Source organism: Cyprinus carpio, chromosome B25 (genome assembly GCF_018340385.1).
Source record: "Cyprinus carpio isolate SPL01 chromosome B25, ASM1834038v1, whole genome shotgun sequence".
Classification (NCBI taxonomy): domain Eukaryota; kingdom Metazoa; phylum Chordata; class Actinopteri; order Cypriniformes; family Cyprinidae; genus Cyprinus; species Cyprinus carpio.
The window spans coordinates 11,043,498-11,067,410 of record NC_056621.1 but is presented as its reverse complement, the minus strand read 5'-3'; the positions used below and the strand labels follow the sequence as shown (position 1 = coordinate 11,067,410).

The following is a 23,913-nucleotide window of genomic DNA, read 5'->3' as shown; positions in this document are numbered from 1 at the left end:
TTCATGGGAGACAGACTAGGCCTGCTTATGCTGGCACAACATATGGCACAAGTTCAGACACGAGGACAGGTGTGGCTCTTACACACCCATATACTAACTCTCTCACACACTTATAAGCCTGCTAACACTCTGGCACACTAGGTTGGATTTCATAACAGTGAATATTGAGGTTATAAAACATAAAAGTGGTGCAAACATGTCACATTGTTTTATGGGGAATGCACATCCGATGGATTTCACTTCCAGAGCCGTTATAAAAGGCCTCATTCATTCACACCACCATACCAAACTCCAGGTTTAAATCATGCATTTCAATTACGTCTGTATTCCTGGCTGTGTAAACAACATCTAGGTTTGCAAAGAGAGACTGACTCAACAGCTTTTAAAGGACAGTCCCATCTGGAGGAGTGTTTTTATGAGGTCTGTCCCATAGTAGTGTAATCCCCCAGTAGCAAGGAGGCACCAGCAAAGGTTTTGGGTTACAGGCCTCTCTACTGTTTTTAAACGCCTCTGTCTTCTGCTATAAGCAGGTGGTGACTGACCTTTTCCCATGTCAAGACCTAATGGGGTTAGGCAAGGGATGGCACAGGGAAAACACCTGTTGATATTGCAACTGCTTGGGTTATAAAAGTTTAACGGCAGGAAATGATTGAGAAGTAAACTTTACAGAACTGACAGGCACAAATTTTCCCACTGATGAAAAGTGATAGTAATATCAATGAGGAACTTGCAATACTCCTGTTTCATTATGTTGTAATACATGTTTTATTTAAAAAAAAAAAAAGAAAAAAAAAGTGACAACATTTCTTTGGCGTATTCTATGGCATATTGAAATGGGGTTGAATGAAATTCCATAATTCTTCCATGATTCTTTTTCAAGTCACACATACATTTTACATATAAAATGCACAAAAAAGGAATAATAATATATCTGAAAACAGGGTTTTCCAGAATTAACACACCTAGTAAAAATAACCTAATTATAGGGCTGCACTATTACAATTATGGATGCCACAATTACGTAATCGTTCAAAGGGCAAATTAATCATTCGAAGTCCACTTATCTTATTCTTAAGAGTGCTTAAGATGCTTTTTTTTTTCTACATGTCATCTTAAGGGGTTTTCCCATTATTTTAAATTTTAGTTTTAGTATAACATTATAATACCATTCATATTTTTACTTTTTTATAATTTAAAGAAGAAACCAATCCGATGTATATTTGACATTTAAAGCTTAATACTATAGAAAAGCACTAAAAGTTTTTCAGTTAGAGTGTTTTCAGCTCGTTTATTTTCATATAAAAATACCGCATGCAGTTGCATCAAACAATGGTATAAACATCATTCAATGTAAATTGCGATCATCGTAATTAATAATCGCAATTACAATTTCAAGGGAATAATCGACAATTATTTTTGTCGTAATCGTGCAGCCCTACCTAATTATTTAAATATACCATTTCACTATAAAATATGCTAGAATAAAACACATTTATATATTTTCTATATTTTATAGATAATATTATAACAGTAGTAATTTAAGTTGAATTTGATTTAAAATTGATAATGAAATAATTACGATATTTATTCATTTCACAAAATAAATTTGAAACAAGTAGAAAAAAATAATTTAATACATTTTAAAAATACAGGGTATTTTGAATACAGCATTTAAATATTTTGCTATAATATAATATAATGCTATAATAACAACAATTGGGAACTTATGTTATTACATATATATGTTTTATAAAATGTAAAAACTTTTTATGCCTTACTCTTTAGCATATTACCAAAAAAATAAAAAATAAAAAAATAATAAATTAAGCAAATAATTTTTTACAGCTGACCATAACAGTGAGGGGATCTATATTCACTTCCAGGTCTGGAAATTCCATGACATTTCCAGGTTTTCCATGACAATAGGAACGCTAAATGAAGTTCTGGAACGAACAAAACTTTCCCTACTGGAAATATGCATGAAATAAGCATTATTCTAACATTAAAGAACCGTTTAAAACATCTTTCTGAACAAGCTTCTATAGGAAATGCTTGAGAGATTCTATTTCAATGTGTAGACAGGAAATGCAACTTGCATAGTACATTAGATATATTTTAGGTACAACTTTTGCTGAGTCTTACCAGCATACTGTCAAGTTACAGAAGAAAGGAGAAGTCAGCTGCTGACCGATTACCATGCCTGTGCATTTTAGGAGGATTGAGTAACATTCGCTTGATTGATTACAGTACAAGAGCAACAACTGGCAAGTTTAAACAGAAAAAAACCTCATTTTAAAACCTACAAATCATATGCACGAGCACCAACAATGCAAATGATTAATGCTTAAAAACAACATCTGAACTTCTTTAAGTCATGCTTTTAAGCAGCAGGATTTGGGTAAAGATTAGTCTACGCGAACATTTAACGATTAAAAAAAAAGTTGCGGGACAGAACAAAAAATGTTTATGTTTTTTTTTTTAGTAAACCCAGAAGCTCAAGAGCTACCAGGACACATTACCAGCCCCAGCAAAACATTGCTTTAATGTTTTTGGTGTGGCGTGGCAACTTTTTTCGCAACAGTTACGAGCTCGCGATCACAACTCCGGAGTCGAGCCTGATTTGATAGCTTCACTATTACCTATCAGACTTTATTTACGCATTTGCAACTCGTTCAAATCTTCCTTACCTTCACAGACAGCAGCTGTGGTCGGACTGCGGGTTTTTTGTGAACATGTTCGGGTTTAATTCGCACCCACTACATGCTCGACGCGCTCGCGCTGCCATCTTGTCGTCTCGCTGGACGACGAGGGAGAAAAAACACAAGCTCCCTCATTTTCAACTGCGCATAACTCGCCTGCTAAGCCATCCACGGGAACCGAACAGGGTCCAGCGTGTAGTTAAGAATATCCGTTTCGGTCAGGGCAGGTTTTTGTCGTCATGTCGAGGACGTTTAAGTCCCCCTGGTTTGTTTCCTCCTGACAAACTCTGTCAGCTCAACTCGCTGGAGCTCTCTCAGCTGAGCGCTCGCTCGAGAATGCGCTCGCGCCGCTTCTTCCCGTGAGTTTGAGAGCGGAATCAGAACTGCTGCTGTGGAGCTGTACTGCCGTGGACAGGACTGGAGAGTCACCGCACAGCACACGAGACGCCCACGGAACTAGGACACAGTTCTGAGGTGTAGTGCCCCCTTCTGGTGGGTAAATTCTGGTGAGGAATGTTTTGGACAAAGCACAGGTCTAAAACACAAAAATAAATGTCATAGTGTAATATGTAAATGTTATTAAAATAAATCTTTGCATGCTAATTAAACATTTGTATACAATATAACATTATAACACGTAAATATTGCTATATTGTCTATATAATTAATAATTTTGCCATAAAATAGCTGAAAATGTTGCGTTCCATGTAATAAAAATAAAATTTTAATTATTTAAATCTAATATTTTTATCTTTAAAATGTATTATATAATATATATAAATTTTTCTGTATTTATACATAATTACAAAATAGATTGGTATATCTGAAAGCAATGTAACTTGTAACCGTTAATTAACAAATTTAATTAAACTTACAACAATAATTGATAACATAAAAATACATATATAAAAAAAAAAAAACTCAAAAAATATTATAACAAAAAAAAAAAAAAATATACAAAATAAAAATTAAAACATTAAATTATTAAAATATGCAAAATAAAAAGTAAAACATTAAATTATTAAAATATGCAAAATAAAAAGTCACTTACACTGCAAAATAAAAAAGTATTTAAGTAAAATTATAATTTATTTTACTGTAAAACTGTAAAATAAAATAGATCAATATATCTGAAAGTAATGCAACTTGTAGACATTGATGAACAATAATTGGTAAGTTTATAACTTAAAAATCTTTCATAAAATATAAAACAATGTAGTAATTAGTAAACATAACTTAAAACTTGTAAGTAGATGAAACTTAATATATTATAAATATATAACATTAAAATATAAAATATAGCTCATCATATATAAAGTATATTTTATATAAAATAATATTTTTAGAATTAAAATATTTTAATTATTACAATAACTGAAGTATTGTATGTATAACAAATAACATGTACTTACAATTTTTTTAATTATTACAATTATTTTTTTTTTTAATTGTAAACATTATCTAAAAATCTTTTATCTAATTTTATTTGATTCAATATTGATAGCTAATTAATACTGGATAAATCAAAACTAAATATCATGTAATATAATACCAAATGAATTGCAAAAAAAAAAGTAGAAGAAAAAAAACAAAGCGTAAGCACAATCAATGCTTCTACACACCTCCATTAACTATTTTTATTGGGAGCCAGCATTCAATTCAAAATAACCATTAGTAATACTGTATTAATAAGACACCTTAGAGGTTCATGAGAGCAGAACAGAGAAATGTGCAGTTGGGGCTGTCGGGGAATACAGCTGCTTGTGAGGTGAAGTTGTCTTCTGTAAAACATGCTCAGTGTTGACAGAAACATTGTTTTTAAAAAATCAAGAATACTCTAAAAAGACCATGCTTGGTGTTCCAAGTTTCCCGTGAACATGGGAACAACATGGGAGTAATCTGTAGGCTAAAATTAGCAGTAAAGACAAAAATGTGCACTTAAATATGGGTGGCACTTCACAAACTAAGGCACCAGTCAAATGCTGTACTGTACATCCTCTTCCTTACACAATAAAATGTAAAAAAAAAAAAAAAATGTGTAAAATGCAAGTATTCCTTTTCTATTTTGTTGCACACAATAACAGTATTTGCAAGGTCCTCCTTTATTACATTTCAGTACGCTATTCTAACAGTTATCAGTTATTGCCTAAAGTAATCCAAGCTTTAGGCAATTCAAATGTCTTGATACATTCATAAATATTTCCTGATATAGAACCCAATGAGAGGAGGTCAGGATTCTTAACCCTTAAATATCTGTTAGTGCTAGCATGTGAGCTTTAAGGGGTTGATTAGCTATTTTACAGACACTTTAATTTGTACATAGCTACAGAATGTGAAAGCCAGGGACACTAGTGGTAAGTATTTCAGGTGTTTTGTTTACACATCTAAACTTTCCCCTTGTTTCAGAATATCTTGGAGGATCTTGTGGTAGAACAGAGAGTAAACTAGCTTGTTGAAGGTCACCAATCGTTCCAGCTTAACAGCAATCTCCTCTAACTCTTTGCCGATGGGTGTCAGACCTCCAGGGAGAGCCGGGGCGCACCGGAGGGCACTTGACTCCAGGAAGCCAAGTAGGTATGTCTGGATTCGGGAGTCTGATAGGGAAAGTAGAGTTTTAGATTAGCGTTCTTCACTTCTAAATAAAATCCAACTGCTTTTTGAGTTACAGCACGCTTACCAATGACCTTGCGTATGGGGTTGTCCGCAGACTTCACAGCTAAAATTTGGCCTTTCAACGTGTTCTCTCTGTCAGAAGGAAATGGGGAAAAGCCATGCCAAAACAAGCATCCTCTGAGCTCCACACACAATTTTTCTGCAACCGCAGCAAAGGCTTCATCTGCTTTAAAGGACCTATAAAGAAAAGTACAATGGTCTTGTCTACAGAAGTGTAAAGACTTTAGAAAACACAATGTAATGTAATCTACAAACATACGAAGTGTGCATCTCTGCTAACAGAATCTTAATGGTTTTCTTCAGTCTTTCCATCAGGCCTGGGAGTCCAGAAATGGCTTCGCCGGCACTGTTATAGACTATGAGCAGGACTGAGGCCACAAGTGCCAGTTGCTCCAGCTCCTGTTGCATCTCCAGAAATCTGCCCTGATCCATGAGAAGAGTCTGTTTGATAACAGGAGGGAGAAAACAGAGGAAAAGAATAGTTTTGGGATCAATGACAAAAGAAAAAAAAAAGAGTTTAAAACACAAGTGCAAGTTATTAGAAATTGACACATTGTTTTCCTTTTTTTTCATATTGTTTTGAGGGGAAAAAATATCATTTAAAAGAAAATACCAACCATTAAGTAAAATAAAATGCATTTTCCTTACACTTCGAATATATTTGAGTGTGTATGTATGTGTATAACAATAATTAATTGTTAAAATTCTTCATTATGATATCAGATCATTTGTTTCAAGATATTTTGGCCATATGCCGGTCAAAAAATATTTAAAGTCTTTTTTCCACAAAAAATGTATTTTAATTTAGAAATTAGAAACAAGAGGTATAATATGTATGAATTGCATTTATAATACATTTTTTAAATAAATTAATAGATTAAAGCATCACTTATCACTAATAATACATTACCTCCGGAAAAGCCTCCGTATCATGGTCCCATTTTAACAGGCGTAAATAGGCATGATTGTGTATAGTTAGAGGAAGTTGAGCAGAGTTTGGTGTGCATGTTGCTCCACCGGTTACATAATCTGATGTGTCCTGGAGCCATTTCTTTGTGAAATCCAAAGCATCTGCAAACATGAATACATAACTCAATTTAAGAGATTAGCATTTACTAAAATGCAAGCTTATCCCTGATTTTTTTTTAATCCAATGTTATCCCTGCATAACATACCATTGATTGATTTTGTATAATTACTATATAAGTAACTGATTTTTCTTACTGGGTTGTTTCTGTAGGAACTCCTGGAATTTCTTCTGCTCATATTCCACCGACTGCTGTAAGAGGTGAGGTCGCAGGCTGCTTACAGCAAAGTTGGCCATGTCGATCTTCATCTTGTCCAGCACTGCAAATATAGACCTGCAAAGAAGCATGATTTTACTTGGAGTTTGAGTCACGTGATCTTCACCTTGATCTGTTTAAGTGACTTACTTAAAAAGGGGCACAATGTCAGTGATTTCACGCAGATGTTTGATGTCTTCATCACGGCAAGGTGCGCAAAAGGTGCCCATCATGTCAATTATGAACTGGGCTAGCTTACTGATGTCTAGAGCTCCGTTCTCAGCCTCCTGCTGGATCAATGAGAGGTCCAGGGCCTCTTTAATTTGCCCTCTCAGCCGGCTCTGTCCTGGCAACAGAAAAGACAGCAGGGTCTGAAAAACAGGGGGACAGGGAACTAATGAACACCTTCAAACATTTTTAGTTATGGGAAATGTTAAGATGCAGATATGTTAAGAAAGTACATAATATTAATATATTTAATCAAGATTGAATTATATATGTTACACTACCGGTCAAAAGTTTTTGAACAGTAGGATTTTTAATGAATTTTAAAGAATTATCTTCTGCTCACCAAGCCTGCATTTATCTGATCCAAAATACAGCAAAAGCAGTAATTTTGTGAAATATTTTAACTATGTAAAATAACTGCTTTCTATTTGAATATATTTTAAAAGGTAATTTATTCCTCTGATTTCAAAGCTGAATTTTTATCATCATTACTCCAGTCACATGATACTTCAGAAATGATTCGAATATTCTGATTTGCTGCTCAAAATACTATTATTATTATTATTATTATTATGTTGAAAACAGTAGAATTTTTCTGTCAGGTTTCTTTGATGAATAGAAAGTTCAAAAGAACAGCATTTATCTGAAATAGCAATCTTTTGCAATATTATAAATGTCTTTATCATCACTCTTGATCCATTTAAAGCATCATTGTTATTTCTATAATCCCCCCCACCCAAAAAAATATGTATGATGTATAATGAATAATGTTACAAAAGATTTATATTTCAGATAAATGCTGATCTTTGGATCTTTCTATTAATCAAAGAATCCTAAAAAAATGTACTTAACAGTTTTAAATATTATTAATAATAATAATAATAAATGTTTTTTGAGCAGCAAATCAGCATATTAGAATTAATTCTGAGGGATCATGGGACACTGAAGACTGGGGTAATGTTGCTGAAAATTCAGCTTTGATCACAGGAATATAAAGCAGTTAATTTTAAATTGTAAAAAATCAGTTAATTTTAAATTGTAAAAAAAAAAAATCAAAATATTGCTGTTTTTTTGTGTATTTTAGATCAGGCTTGGTGAGCAGAAGAGTATTCTTTAAAAAACAATAAAAAAACTTACTGTTCAAAAACTTTTAACTGGTAGTGTGTATATATATATTTAATATTAACATTTTGTTTTAATGTCATTTTAATACTATAAAAATATATGAGCATGTGTCTGATGATAGTTTACAAATTTAAATAATATGCAATATCATAATATGATAATGAGTAGATCTGGATTCTTTTCTTTACCTCTTTAATTTCACCAACTAGTGTGATAGCATGGCTGTACGATGGTGGGTCCTCATTCAGCTGTGACTCAAGGCAATCCCAGAATGCTTTGTGCATTATTTCCTTGACCCGTTTCTCCAAACTGAGTACACAGGAAAGATTTGCTGAAACATTACTAAACATTCTCAAATCAAACCATTTAAAACAAAAACCAAAAACAAAAAACAAAATGAATTTAAATTAACAAATTAATATTTCAAATATATGTTTAGCCCACTGAGAACATTATGACAGTCTCATGATAACATTTATAGAGTCTATTACCTTCCCTCTTCTGGCTCATAAGGCTTGACTTGAAAAGCACTGTTCATTAATATCTCATGGGCCAGTGCCATATTAGTGACTCCTTTGGCTGTCTCCATTAGCTCTTCCACTGACACAAACCTGGGTGGACTGGCTGTGAGTGTTTTATATGCAATGTTAACACTGTTAGAGTTAAAATTGCCATATAGTTCTTAAGTAAAATAATCAATTCTCTGCTTACACTGAGGGGTGAGTCTGTGAGGACTGGGAGTATTTCTTCTGATCCTCTTCCGGATCATCTCTTCTGATGTTTCCACAGAGTTTTCTGTCCCGTCCTTGTCAATCTTGCTCTGTTCCTGCTTGGAGGACTCATCAGATTCCTTGGGCATCTTCTGCTGAAAACGAAGAAGCTGAGAAAATAAACTAATCTGTACACAGACTACAGCATCAGCTGCTCTATCAAGTTCCACACTAAAATGCCAACACTGAAAGTTTTCTGACAACCAGCTGAGTGTGAAGTTGTTTTGTTTTTATTTTAAAACAGGAAGAAAAGACTAGAGTGCCTTTTAAGGGGATAAACAATTGCTCTCTAGTAGCCTCATCCCTCTATTATTCATATTCAAAACAACAATAACAAAAAAAAATATTTCTATAAACTCGCTAACTTATCTACTTTGATCTTGTTTAGTGGGTTGTGGCATAAAGAACCAGTCTGATCTCATTACTCAAATCTCTGAGAGCCTGATGTTCGGTCACATCTGTCTGCACTCTAACATCCGGTCATTCATTCAGCCAAAATATTAAAAATTACATTAGACTCTTTTTCCGCTTACCTTGATTAGTTATAGCACCGACCGCCCGTCTAAACTTTTTGTTAATGTAACTGCAATTCGCCTCAAAATAGCAGCCTGAACGAACTGTTCTGGACGAATCCATACAACCTGATGCGTGTATTTACGGAAGTACGGTTCACAACGCTCCTTTGTAGTTTTTTGAGATGTGACTTTCAATGACGCCAAAGCGATGTTTTGAAGCACAGAACTACATTTCCCAACAGAACGCATGTGCTTCGGACAGGGATGGATGTATAAAATGGTTAATAATTAGATTATTTAATTATTTCTCTCTTTTACTATGCCATGCAATAAACGTGTAAATATATGTTGTTACATATTCAAAAGTATAATGGTACAAAAGTCAACGGGGCAGGTTTTTTTCTACTATCGGTGCACAAAGGACACTAGGTGGCAGCAAAGGCATCGTTTCTTAGCGCCTGAATGGACGACACAGGTAGGACGAGTCGGTTTACACAGTGACATGATTTAAAATACGAGCTCGGAAAAATAATAAATCACTATTTGCTTTTAAACATCTTCAGTGATGATATCTGAGAGGAAAGTGCACAGAAATCCCAGAATGTATTATTTAAGATATACCGTAACCTTGACTGGATTTCAACCGCATCAAATCCAGTCAGTGCGGCTACAAAAGTCGACAAGGCACGTTTAAAGCAATAATTAAATAAATGTATGCTTATTAAACAATCGTTAGTTTTCTTTTAACTATTTTCAACACTCGTCTTAGCTGTTAAGTCACTTATGAGAAAAAAAAAAAACAACTAAGTTACTAATAAATAAATGTTGTGATAGTTTAGCTAGCTAGCTAAATTTTCTTTCCTTACTAAAATATTTGTAACAGTTATATAAATATGATATTTTGGATTTCGAAAATGTGCTTTTTTTTAATCTTCCAAACTTATTAAACTGGGTAAGTTTAGAGTGGTAAAAATGTTTATAGCCTATTCAGCCTATAACAATAATGTACCATGGTTATAACTATAATAGCTTATGCAAAAATACTAGTTTAATTAAAAAATATTACCAATAATAAAATGACTTAAAAAAATTATGATAAGGTGCTTTCATTTACTTCAGTTTAGGTAAACCAGCATTGTTCACCCTGACAGAATATTACTTAATATCTCAGAACAGTGTTTATGGTGGTTATGTTTATTTAGGGGTTTAAAGTCTTCTCAGACATTAAATCCAAATTTCTCCCCGTAAACTAAACTAATGTTTGATCAGCTGAGGTCAGAGGTTAAATCCGATGGCTGCTCTAACTTCACCTGAAGTCCCGTACACTGCCATTCACATTTACAGATCAGCAGCTATGACGGTAATATGGACATCATACCGCAGACAGGGAATTATCCCATTTTATGGATGGTGTCCTTTTAATTTTGCCTTCATGGCTTATAAAGTTGTTTAATATCTGCTGAGGTGAATCAGCGGAGGAAGCGAATACAGACATTGGCCCTCCAGGTCATTTGTGATAGTAGCAAATTCTAACGGGATCATTTAATTCCTGCACATGATTGATATATCAGCAGCGGCTAAATGGACGAAAGCCTTTCTTCTATTAAAACACCAGGCAGAATGAAGACCTCCCACTTTCCAAGTCAGTCATGAAGATGGGGATACAGCGGACCAAGCACAGGTCAAATTAAATATCTTATATAATTCCTTCTGAATGACAGCGCCATCTGTCCATCCGGTGTTATGGCCCTGACCCCTATTAGCCTACACTCTCACCATGCTGCCATTTTCACCTTGATAGGTTCGAGATGGGATTTAAAATGCTTTTTTTGATGCAACGGCTTGAACTTTGTCTATAGCTGTGGCTTATATATTCTTACGAGGCAAAATTTATGTAGTAGCATTGTTTTTGTTATATGCAGTATGATAAAACTAATAGTTCTATAACAAAATAAAAAAACTAAAAGCATATCAATAAAAATAATAAAAAAATATTTTTCAGTATTACATATTATAGTTAAGTAAAACTGAAAGCAAATCGATTAAAAAATAAATAAATAAATAAATAAATAAATAAATACAAAATTGGATATGGAAATATGGAAGACTGCTTTTTCGCCACAAGATTAAAAAAAAAACATAAAAGGTAATTGCGGTAATTTTTATCTCTCAATTCAAATGTTTTCTCTGGCAATTCTCAGTTTATGTCTCACAATTTTTTTTTCTTGCAATTCTGTTGGTAGACAGAATTGTGATATGTTAACTGTGAACTGCAAAAAAAAATATATATATATTTGTAAGAAACAAAGTCACAATTATCTTTTTTATTTTTTATCCTGTGGCAGAAATGGGCTTCCATAGTAGTAACTAAAACTGAAATAAAAATGATTAAAAACACTAAAAAATATGAATAAAAATTACAAAACACACAGCAAAATAATTAGAACTTTAACTAAAATTAAAAGGAAAAATACAAAAATAGAAATTAAAAATATTACTAAAAACTATAATATTATCTAAATGATATTAAATTGGTTGAAGCATAACCACACTTTGGTTTAATTTTATGTTAATGTGGATGTTGATTCGGAACCACAGACAGCCTACAATTGGGCTAAAATCATATTGCTGCAGTTTTCTAAAGCAGAAACACTAGATTTGATCTGCAGGTTCTGTTTAGATTGTTTGATTTAATGTTTTTTTTCATTATAATCATTTAAATTAGTTAAATGATTTATGAAACATGTATGTATTTAATCTTATTGCTGCTGCCTGCTGTTTTATATACCAAAATTGAATGGATCTTTAGGTTCTGTTTAGATTGTTTGATTTAATGCTTTTTTTTTCTTCCCAAGTGCCATGGAGTCGAGTGTGGACTCTGGAACAGAGCTTTTCTCCTTGGTAAGTGGAAATATTCCAAAGTAGAGCGATGTGTTTTAAATCATATACAAATGAAACTACAAGATTTACACACTCTTGCTGTTTTTGTCTGTAGATGGAAGATAAAGGTGCCCTCAGCCAACCGAAGACCCCAAACATTGTTGAAGAGAATGACGGGCGTACCATCTCACTGCAAGTACTGGAATTTAAAACAAGTCTCCTGGAGGCGGTCGAAGAGCTGCATATTCACAGGGTATGAGGTCCTACTTTTATCCTTTCATGTGAGAAAACAAAGCAAGAGATGTAAGGTTGGAGGAGACAATGATGTTTATTTCATTGTTGTTTTTTTAAAGGGGTCATATGATGCGATTTCAAGTTTTCCTTTCTCTTTGGAGTAACAAGCTGTTCATGAATAGATAAGATCCCTAAAGTTGCAAAGACTAAAGTCTCAAACCCAAAGAGATATTCTTTATAAAAGTTAAGACTCATCCACGGCCTCCTAAAACGGCTCGTTCTAACACGCCCCCACATGTCTACGTCACGATGTGGGAGGATGTGCATAACTTCCAAAAGAGGACACAACTAGAAATCAGTGGTTAAGTTGTATTTACAACACTGTTCCAGAACAGTTCAACCCAAATATTCAGATATGTGCAGCACATTTTACAGAGGACTGTTTCCTGAACCTAGGAGAGTAGCCTACAATGCCGGCTGTTCTGACTCACAGCCTGTAAGTATGTTTTCATATTTAAAGAATTTGCCACTGATGATTCAAACACAAGTTTTGAGCAGTGTAGAGTAGCGCTTGTTGTTTGTTGTATCTCCGATCACAAATGCAGACATGGTTTTATGTTTACGCGACGCGATACGCAACGCAACACGTAAAAAGACAGTATAAGTCACATACTAAATTGTCTAATTTTGTATATTGTGTAATTAATCAGTAATTATGTCCCCACTGGATGCAACAAATGCCTCGTTTGTAATGGGTTTTATTGGTTTTGTCTCGTCACGCCGGGACACAGCATCACAGTATGGTAAGGGGCGTAACATTTCCATCACATGCTTGAGGTATTCGGCCAATCACAATGCAATGGATAGCTGGCCAATCAGAAAACACCTCGCTTTTCAGAATGATAAGCTTTGTAAAAAACGACGCGTTTCAGAAAGGCAGGGCATAGAGGAGCAACAGTGACCTCAGTGTCACCTTTCCATTGCCCTGTATTTATTAATTTAATTAAATAGTGCTACTGTATAACTAAGACAGAAAGCAATGAAATTATATATTTAAAATAATATTTGAAAAGACTGAATTAAACTACCTACATTAGGATACAGTAAGGAAAATATTTTAAGTGTCAGTTCAGGTAGAAATAACTTGTTTGTCTTCTTACTATTCATATATATATTTATTTAGTTAATATGTCTCTATTTATTTTTCAGATATAAATAAATATATTTTGTATTTAGTTAGTTTTTTCTTCACAACTGGCAAAAATATTAATATTTAAATCAGAATCATAATGAGCTTTATTTTGAGTGATTTGTTTTAGTGACAGAAGCTCCATAGTGCCACAGAATGACAGTGACAAGACAAGACACAGATAATAAAAAGAATAATATACAAATATACAAAACGGACAATGTGCAAAATAGCAAAAACACAATATACAAAACAAAACACACAAAAATATACAATTAAGTAAGTACAAAAATTAAAATTTAAAAAACAATATGTAAAAAACAAATAAATTTAAATAATTAAATGTATAATAGTGCTCCATGTTTATTGTGTGATAACTGACAGAAATCAATAAAATTATATTTTAAATATTTTTTAAATGACTAAATTAACATGGCTACATTAGGTTACAGTAAAGAAAGTTTTTTAATCATCAGATCAGGTAGAAATAACTCCTGTATGTTTTCATTTTCTAAATATATTTATTTTTTTACTGATCTTTTTTATTTTCATAGATAATTACTGATCAGGATTTCCAAAAATAATAACATTTAAATTGTGCAACAAAGCAAATGTTAGAACATAATTTGAGATATGGCAACATCTAAATTAGCTGCTTTATTCAACTCAGAAATTTCTGAAATGCCAAAATTGGCCTATCAACATTGAATCACTTTGTAAGTGTCAGATCAGACACTCAGTTTACTTACAAATGTTTCTCTTGGCTGAGAAATCTTCGTATTAGTTTTAACTTAAGATGTGTGCACATATTGAGCAATCTCAGACAAATATCAGCACCCTAAAAGGTTGCTAAATGGCATCTCCGTATATTAGGAATGTCAGTCTATTAATCCGAATGGCATGATGGCTCTATTTTTACACTGAGGAATGTAATTTTGTGGGAGGAGTGTCATGAGCATTCAGAAGACGAAAAAGCAAGCAGCACTTTCTGTCCATCTGGATATAATCCAGCAGAAGTTACACTTACATTAGAATGGGGTCATGCGGCAGGACCTGACAAATTCACATATTTGCTTGCACGACTGGTACCCTCGAGCAAAGCACTTAAAACCCCTACGCTGGACATGTTTAAAGGTTGTACGAGCAAAAATAAACAATTGTATCTCTCATGTTTTATTGTTATTATGATGTTGGTGAGGAACAAAGACATTAAATCAATGTGATCCTCAGGCATGCCATTAAACTAACACTTTGTAGTTCTCTGGTTTATAGGGCCGGGGTTAAGATGGAGGATTTCCTGCCAGACAAACACGCTCAGCTGAATGCCGTCACTTCTCATGTTCTTTTAAGAGAGTGCAAAGTGTGTTCCATTAAAATGACTGTATTAGCTTGCGATGTTGTCAGTCGTTTTGCCAGATACAGGAAATCTGATCATCCAGCTGCTGAAAGTGCATTGTCCTGATGCATGACACTAGTCTAAAGTGATACTTTGCATGCTGTTTTTTTTTTTTTTTTTTTTTCAACACATTTTATGTGTCCTTTGTTTTGTTAGATTTCATCCAATCACATACAGTATGCAATCAGTTTCTGTCCTGAAAGATTCACATGACCCACTAATTTGAGTGTTTTTTTTTTTAACTTTCAAACCCCATTTATTCAATTTAATGTCCTTCCATTAAATGTAAATCATTTAATTGCAAATAGTCCTTTCTTCTTCTTATATTAATTATTGATGTGTTTTATATACATTTTTGGATGCAGGATACTGAAACAAGATATGAGGAGCAGATGTGTAAACTTGTGCTGGAGAAGCAGGAGTTGGAATGGAAAAAGGTTTGTTAGGAATAATAAAAATACTTCTGTTTTTTTTTTAATTAACTTCCTAAGATTCCCATTATTTTTTTTTTTTTTACCTTCTTAGAGGTTTTTTTTTTGTACACTTTTGCGAAAGGGATTGATTGTGAGGAAATGACTGAGCATTTATATATATAAAACCATTTATATGGCTAAAGTTTGTCAATATTAACAGCTTCTTATTTTTCAGGAGTCTTTACAAAGTCAGATTTCTAGAATGTCGAGCGAAAATTCCGAGTCACTTGCCGCTGTAAAAAAGCAGGTATGACATCACACTCAACATACATAAATATATAAATACATCATGTCTATATATATATATATACAAACAAAAGCTGTTTACAATATAATGATTTGAACAGTTTATACACGAGCAAAGGCTGTTTATTTTAAAGTTTCAGGATTTAAAAAAAAAACAAAAAACAGTAACTTTATTTAAAAAAAAAACAAAAAATTATATAAATATAACTTTATTTAATTTATTGTATATATATATATATTATATATATATATATATATATAATATATATATATAACATATATATATATACATACATATATATATATATATATATATATATATATATATATATATATAACATATATAAAAACATATATATACATATATATATATATATATATATATATTAATTAATCATTGCTTGACTAATGACCTCTTAAAGGGTAAAAACCAGCTGGCTGCTGAGCTGAAAGACAAAGAGATCATCAGCCTCAAAGAGGAACTAAAACAGCTGCAGGTACACATGATCAATACAATAACAACACACACCTTTACATGACCAGATCTTCCATACCTCTCTCTTGCTTTAGGGACATATACATAAAACAGTGGGAAAATCCATCTCACCGCTGACCTTTGAGTGGGGGTCTGTGTAGGTCTATTTGGTGTTATCAGATAAATGATGTCACACGGGTGATGAATGGTTTCTCCTACGGTTCATCAAACCCGTAGGTTGGCCGATAAAGGCCCTTGTTACCCTTTTATTTGATAATGCAATTTAATTCATATCTGAAGACTCTTTTCTCTTATTTAAGTGCCTTTTTGTTTCCATGTTTACTAATATGATATAATAATATCATATTTAAATAATAATAAAATGACATTTAAATTATTTCTACTTCAGTGTAAAGATTTTCAGCAATTATCCTCAATCCACACAGCACTGAATCTGTTCATTGTGCTTTGCAACTCTTAGTAAGGTCACTATGTGCTCTTTCAGTGAAAACAACTCACTAAACCACTTTCTTCTTCTTTTACTACTGTCTTACAGTTGCTCAGGTACAGTTCGGAGAAGAAATTAGGCGAGCTGGTAAGGATTTCCAATTATATAAATTGTTGACAGAGGCAAGTGGGAGTGGGAAGAATTAAAGAGGAGGAACTGAGAGGGAGAGTGGCTCATCAGGAGTAACGGATAGGGAGGGCGTGACACGTGAACCGCCAGCGCCGCTGTGAAAATACCACTATTAAAATATTTTATATCGGAGCCTCGCTCTGTTTAACCTTTCGATGGCGCAGAGGGGAATCAGTTTGATACAGACAATCAAACAGTAACGGGCTGCGGTTCACATAAAAGCCCCTCAGGCATGTTTGGAAGTTGACTCCTTATCTAGCAGAAAGGAGCACTCAGCCGAGATGTTAAACAAAGGTCTTCAAACTCTCCGATGCAGTATATATTCACGGTCTGCCCTTGCCGAGAAGAAGAACTGTTATTACTTGTACGGCCGAATGGGGATATTCCTCTTAGAAGGGAGGACAATGTGTTTTTAAACTTTTCAGGAGCAAAAGTTGCAGCTGCAGACACAAACGAAAGACAGCCACCTGAACCAGCTGGGAGAAGTGGAGAGGCGTTTCGCCGCCATCTCCAGACAGTGTGCCATGGTCAAACAGGCCCATGACAAACTCGAACAAAATGGTATGACTGACAGACATTGTCTGTCTTAGTGAAAAAAAAAAAATCTAACTTTATGTTGAGTCATGGCTGTAAACCTGATTAAATTTTGCCTTTAAACTCTCCAGCTAATTTAAAAGAGCTGGAAAACATTCAGTCTGGTATTCATAATTTTTCTTTATTCACTCTGGACAGATTTGATGTTAAAAAAAAAAAAAAAACTCTTCTTTGCTTTAAATCAATTAATCGATTTGTCATTCTTTGAGCATGAATTATTTGGCATTTGTAGGTGAATCCTAAAAGAAAGCCTGTGTAGCACTTTTTTAAATCTTTTTTTTTTCTTCTTTTTTTTTCTTGTTGAAGAGGCCATGCGAATGAATAAAAAGCTCACATCCATCAATGAAAAACAAGAATCTTCGATTAAAGCCTTGAAAGAGGTATAAAAAAAAGTCATTGTTGTACCATTGACGATACTCCTATTGCTTTGTAAATTGATTTGCTTTGAAGTTAAAAGAAGTTCTACATCTTTGGATCACAAATTGTTGAACCGTTTAATTTCATATTTAGGATTTGGAGAGAATCAACAAAGAGCTGGTCACATTCAAAGTGTCTTCGGTCTGCAAACCTGGAGAGGAACGTTTACAGAATGTTCTAAAAGAGCAAGAGTTGCAACTGCTGCAGCAGAAACTCCTTGTGGTAGAATCTCTTTAAGTTTGTTAAACATAAAAGGTGATACAAGGATGTCTGTAAATGTTTTACTTTATGTCTTTAGGAAATAGAAATTAACAAAAAGCTGAGAAATGAAATGGCCACAGAAAGGGCAGAGAAGCAGGTAAGCCCGTCAGAAAAAGCTTGAACTTTTTGTGCGTTAGTATCATTTAACAAGGGTAACATCGGACTTAACACTTGGATGAAATGAATTATGCGTGTGTGTGTGTGTGTGTGTGTGTGTGAGTGTGTGTCAGGAGGTATTGAGGTCCCTCCACCAGAGTCAGAATTTGCTGCAGAGACAGACAGAAGCTCTGAGTCGAGCAGAGCAGGAGCTTCGCAAACTCCGTGAGGAATATCAGGTCAGGCTTCCCAAAACCCAACTCCACCAGCAGTATCACTTTCAACTTAACACACACACAAAAAAGCAACTACTTTTACTTTGACATTTTTTTATTTTAATATGTACATTTTATTATTATTATTATGTTTTTTACAGGTTACAGCCACAAACAGGCTTCAGTTACAATTCACATATTAATTATGTGATAAAATAAACAATAAATAAAATGAGCTAATTAAATAAAGGATAATTAACTCTATACACATTTATACACAAAATAAAATATTTTGCAAAACAAAAAAAGCTAAATCTGTCAACTTTTTCCAGATATTGTAATTTAGTTTTCTTAAAATGATAAACTTAGTAAGGTATACATATTCAGGAGTAAACAATGGTCACCAAGTACTCATAAAATTGATTGAATGAACTGAAAATCACTTTTGCACATTTACAACACATGAAGTGCAACTCAATAATAGTAAGTGTGTTTAATGTCCGTTTACAGCCTCCTTCTCTTTTATTCCCCCCATTCCTCTATTTAATTCACTTAGTCATTCACTGATTAAAACCATTATTAACATGACAAAAGCCAACTGATTTGTATTGGCCTCTCCATCTGTTTAGAATCCTCTGTCTAGGTTAAACAAACACATAAAAATTTATTATTGCATTAAAATTTTTCTGGGTAATTAATTTCATTGCAGGTCTTTAAAACAGAACATGAATTGAACCAAGAGAGGACTAAAGAAAAAGACGACAGCTTTGCTCACTTGAGAGATGAATACCAAAATTCTAAACTTGCTTGGGAAAAAGAGGTGACGATGAGTTCCGGAAAAGCATCACACAAAAACAAAGGATCTGGAATTGAGAATCTTGAATTTTTTTTAAGTGAATATTGGTGTTCTCACAGATTCTGCGAATGCAAATGTCAACGGAGTCCGGTAAAGAAGAGCTGCAAGCGGTAAAAGAGGCATATAATCAACTTCAAGAAGAGCACAAACAGCTGTCTATTCCTGCCGTTCATAAAGCCAAAGAAATTCATAATTCTGAGGTGGGATGATTACGTATACATTCATAACCAGTGACTGTTTAATAAGCTTGTAGATTGGACATGGATAAATAGGTCTAAACTTCATGATTTTTAAATATTATTTGATTTATTAAATGATCTGAATTCTAATTGAACTGTGGGGTCTTTTTATTTACAGACTGCCATAAAAGATCAAGAAAATTCTCTTTGTAAAACATCTAATGAGGTTAACCTTGTAAAGGTGAACAGTCTCCATGAAGATCTTGAGGAGAGTCTTATTAGTCCTCAAGATAACCATGAACCAACATGTCACCCTGATAAAGGCGTTCCAGGTAAGTAAGAAAGAGTGCACAGTTGTCTTCTCCAGCCAAGCTTGGCGCCACTATAACTAATATTTTTATACAGAATGATGTGAAGTGCAGGGAGGTGGTTACTGGAGTCTCTTTATCAAGAAAGCTTACCTTTACTTCTCATTTTTCTCTTATGATGCATGCATTTCATTTCCTCACACAGATGAAAGCATCAAGTTTCAAAAGGCTAGAAAAGATGGCTGCTCTCAGAACAACAAGGAACTTGACATTCCAATGCAGGCAGATAGAACAGTACCTGTAGTCTCACCATCGGTTTCAACTGATAACAACTCAAGGCCTGAGGATCTCAATCCCATGATGAAGCATCTGTCAAAGCTGTGTGATGAAACAAAAACCGGTGTCAGTGAAAGTGAGCCAGTCTGCAACACAGATGATAAAGGATGCACCTCAAACCCAGTCCAAAGTGACACAGACAGTCGTCTGACTGAGCTATCAGGGCCTGAAACCAGGTCTGTTTATGGTGTAGACGGCAACCCTTTGGCTTTGGAACCGAAAGATAGACTGCTGGAGCAGAATCTGTGTATTTCTGAAGTGACTGAATCCCAGACATCAGATAAACACATGGACAGCCAGGGATATGCTACATCTCAGTCCAAAGTCAAAGACCACCAGAAGACCGCACCTGAATTTCTCCACAAAGTTTCACAAAAGGAAAGTCAAACAACTGCAGAGAGACTTTCAGAAGACAAAACCTCAAACTCAAATCCACAAGACACAGTTGTGTTTTACGACAAAACGACCTTTACAGAAGAAATGATTGACGCCCAACCAAGCCCATGCCACCAAACCATTCATGAGGAGCCTGAAACCAACTTTGATACTGCGAGTGCCACCATAACTTCAGATACACTTCTTTATGAATCCAAAGATCAGTTCTCTCCACCTGAATTGATTCATGAACATTCACAAAGCCAGGAGGTATCCCAAGTGGGCAGCTCAACTGAAACAAGCCTCTACAATGTGGTCAACAAACTGGAATCTAAAGAGCTGCCTCTTGTTGATCAGACCACTTCAACGACTGCAGTTGACACAGTGGAGGTCATATCAGAAAATAACAATGAAAACAATGATTCAGAACCATTGAAATCTCAACAGATTGAAATGGGTGTTTCTACTGAAGAAGCCAAGATCACAAACCCAGAACAAGTTTCTTCTTCTCCTGGGTCTACAACAGCAAATGACCAATCAGATGTTGACCAGAAGAGCATTGCAGTTGTAGACACTTTAAACCATCCTGGAAATAAAAGATATCAGTCATCTTTTGCATGGGACACATTTATGAAAGGGAAAAAGATGCCACATCCAACACCGTTAAAAACTGAGCTGTGGTCCTCTGGATTTCATGAGCTTGTTTCTCCAATTTGTTCTCCCATATTTATGAAGAATAAGTTGCCAAAAACAGGTGTGTCTTGTAATAGTATTTTATTATAACAAGACTCAGTATCTGACCACAATAAATTAAAAATTCAAATCCTATTTTCACAGCCATGGTGAAGACTCCTGACAGACTGGAAACCCCAAGCAAGCGGCAAGGAGAGTGGAATGCTATAAAGCAGTCTTTTTCTGAAATGTTAACAGAGAAAGTAAGTTTCCACACAGGCTAGTGAAGAATCTAGTGAGTTAACATAAGGGGCATGCACTGCAGCACACGCTGAGTGCCTAAAGACAACTTCCATTCCCAGAAGTCTTTCAGCAGGGTGAAATGGCAGCATTTTTCTCAATTAAATGTTGATAGAAAACAGCAGGACAAAAGTCTCTGTGTATAAATCACAGAGATGCAACCCATCTCCAAAAGGAGCTGAGAGGCTAATATGGAATAAACCAGAGATCGTTTTGAAGGCTGTTGTTCCCGATAACATGGTAGTATCCGGTTTCAACAGTTTTTTGCTTGATAACTCAAATGAAATCAATCAAAATTTACTCACCCTCAGGCCATAAAAGATGTAGATCAAAACCGATTGGGAGAAATTTTTGTGTCACATCACTTGCTCACCAATGGATCCTCTGCAGTGATTGGGTTACAATGCATTAACACTGGATTTGATTCTTACAAACAGAATCAAAGCTTTTCGCTTCACAAGGCGTTAATTAATAGACTGGAGTCATGTGGATTATTGTGATGCTTTAATCAGCTGTTTAAATTCTCATTCTAATGCCACCCATCCACTGCAGAAGTGTCTGGAATTTAAATTGATTTATTCATTTAATTCTACACAACACTCTGTTTGCAGTGTTTTTTACTCAAAGTAGTCCAAATCTTTTGGATTTCACTTTTCATTTCCATCAATACTTCCATCAGAATTAAATCAAGTTATAGTGCCATGGTGCTTTTATTACCCATTTTATTTTCCCGCAGGAGAATCAAGTTCTTATCTCCTACAGCTCGACTCTGAGTGGCAGTCCAACCTCTTCTTCTGTGGGTAATGGGCTGCGACAAAACTCCACTCCTACCGTTCCTCCTCCCAAACTCCAATGCATGGAGAAACTGACCCGGCCTATGGCATCTAGTTCTGAAGGAAAAGAAGAACAAAAACAATCTGACATAATGTCCCAAATTGCAAAAATTGAGGAATTTATGTCAGCTGAAGGTTTAATGCCTCAAAAAAGACTCAAAACCGATTGATATGTGCAAGAAATGCATGCGTTCGTAAGTCGTTACAGAGTTTAAAATGTTTTTTCTTAGATATGTTTCTAACCCTCCTTGGGAGTAGATAGTGAATATGATATTTGTGTTAATTGCTTACTATATTTCCAAATAATTTAGCTAAATAAATGTTAAATATTTCAAGCAGCTTTATTTTTGCAGACTTTTTTAAAGGTTCAAATGTTTGCATCCGCTGCATGTTAACCTATTGCTAAACAAGGTAAGTGATACACATAAAACCTGTTAATTACAATGCACAAGCTAATTAACACTCATTACTCCCAGACCAGCATGTTCGTTCCTCAGAGGGCATTTAATGGCCAAACATTGCTAATTTACATTTGATACACAAACTGTGTTCAACTATAACTTGAGATAATTAAAATACACAAGTAAGAAGAATCAATTAGCACATATCAAGCCAAATTAACAAATGCAAATGAGTCTCCCATTAAGTTTATGTCCTTGGTAAATAGGCTGTGGGGACCACGTGGACACATGTTAGGGCGATACAGATGACAAAATGTGTTGCATATGTCGATACTGGTCACAATGAAAGTGGATACTTGGATTGAGCCAAATGAGTATTTTTTTTAATTTATTATTATTATTTATTAAAAACAATATGAGTGAAATGGTATCTGTAGATCTTCATTTTTATTTTTTCTTGCATTTTGTCTTACAGCACTAACCTGGTTTATTAGCCCATGCGGTAATATTTAATAAGCTATATTTTAGGAAAATAAACCAAATGAGTTTCTATCTCAAATTAAGCACTTTTAAGTGCCTCACAAAAACAGTTTGCCTAGTACTAAAATCATCCAGCAGAAAGCAAATGCGCACCTCCAGATGAAAGCACAAGGTCCCTCAGAGGTTCACCTTAATACACTTACTCATTATTAATATGTCAAAATGTTAATGTCCTCATAAAGAAATCTTATGCGTTCCAGCCACTGTGCCAGCAGTACTGACCCTTATCCTTAGAGGGAGTGGGCAATATGGAGAGCGTAATTTTAATACACACACTGGATTATGAAGTGGCAGTCCTTTGAAACAGTCAATTACACTTGAGCGCGGGAGGGCCCTAGTGTTAATTACTAGTCAGTTTTATATCGTGTGTAAATACAGAGCCTGCTGACATTCACATTCCATCATCGTGTCCTGACTGCCACAACAAATTAGCCTGACCCGTCTGTGTGCACACCGCTAGGCCGCTGCATCTTCCTTTAACTTTAGAATAACATTCAGCACAAACAAGCCCACTTCTGCTTATTAGGGTTGTTGATGCTACTATTTTAGGTCACTGTGCTTTGCTTAAAATGGACTGAGAAATATTTGGAGTGACTAAATAGAATCATTAGATTGGGAATAACACTACACTGGTTTCACTGTTTTTGTTGTATTCACTAAAAATAACTCATTCATTAGAAACCGTTACTACACTGGTTGCACTTTGA

At 34.5% G+C, this 23,913-nt stretch overlaps 2 protein-coding genes across 3 annotated transcripts; one reads left to right on the top strand and one right to left on the bottom strand.

Moving 5' to 3' along the window:
- Positions 1–4,308: 4,308 nt before the first annotated feature.
- Positions 4,309–9,467, bottom strand: tcp11l1 (t-complex 11, testis-specific-like 1). Of its 2 annotated transcripts, none has more exons than XM_042753286.1 (10): positions 9,312–9,467; positions 8,720–8,873; positions 8,500–8,632; positions 8,197–8,317; positions 6,806–7,026; positions 6,597–6,733; positions 6,283–6,443; positions 5,632–5,813; positions 5,377–5,549; positions 4,309–5,293 (listed from the first exon to the last, which is right to left on the bottom strand). In XM_042753286.1, exons 2-10 carry the CDS (start codon positions 8,865–8,867, stop codon positions 5,076–5,078), a joined length of 1,494 nt encoding a protein of 497 aa, XP_042609220.1. In that variant the 5' UTR covers positions 8,868–8,873; positions 9,312–9,467; the 3' UTR covers positions 4,309–5,075. The 2 variants fall into 2 exon arrangements, with proteins under 2 accessions (XP_042609220.1, XP_042609221.1); XM_042753287.1 differs by having other exon boundaries at positions 8,720–8,870; positions 9,312–9,465.
- Positions 9,468–9,718: 251 nt separating this feature from the next.
- On the top strand, positions 9,719–23,124 carry LOC109087425. The gene is made up of 18 exons (XM_042752831.1): positions 9,719–9,768; positions 12,149–12,194; positions 12,289–12,426; positions 15,358–15,429; positions 15,641–15,712; positions 16,134–16,208; positions 16,743–16,781; positions 17,249–17,384; positions 17,718–17,797; positions 17,928–18,056; positions 18,133–18,192; positions 18,326–18,430; positions 19,116–19,226; positions 19,322–19,462; positions 19,620–19,773; positions 19,955–21,214; positions 21,298–21,395; positions 22,169–23,124. Exons 2-18 carry the CDS (start codon positions 12,153–12,155, stop codon positions 22,433–22,435), a joined length of 2,979 nt encoding a protein of 992 aa, XP_042608765.1. The 5' UTR covers positions 9,719–9,768; positions 12,149–12,152; the 3' UTR covers positions 22,436–23,124.
- Positions 23,125–23,913: the final 789 nt, after the last annotated feature.

What these genes read in the sequence shown, in the direction of transcription:
- tcp11l1 (XM_042753286.1), bottom strand. Translation starts at nt 8,867, where the DNA reads ATGCCCAAGGAATCTGATGAGTCCTCCAAGCAGGAACAGAGCAAGATT. An exon ending in TAGTTGGTGAAATTAAAGAG is followed by an intron (nt 7,027 to 8,196) that starts GTAAAGAAAAGA and finishes CCTGTTTTTCAG; the next exon opens with ACCCTGCTGTCTTTTCTGTT. An exon ending in GTTCCTACAGAAACAACCCA is followed by an intron (nt 6,444 to 6,596) that starts GTAAGAAAAATC and finishes TCATGTTTGCAG; the next exon opens with ATGCTTTGGATTTCACAAAG.
- LOC109087425 (XM_042752831.1), top strand. Translation starts at nt 12,153, where the DNA reads ATGGAGTCGAGTGTGGACTCTGGAACAGAGCTTTTCTCCTTG. An exon ending in TTGCCGCTGTAAAAAAGCAG is followed by an intron (nt 15,713 to 16,133) that starts GTATGACATCAC and finishes GACCTCTTAAAG; the next exon opens with GGTAAAAACCAGCTGGCTGC. An exon ending in CGATTAAAGCCTTGAAAGAG is followed by an intron (nt 17,798 to 17,927) that starts GTATAAAAAAAA and finishes TTTCATATTTAG; the next exon opens with GATTTGGAGAGAATCAACAA.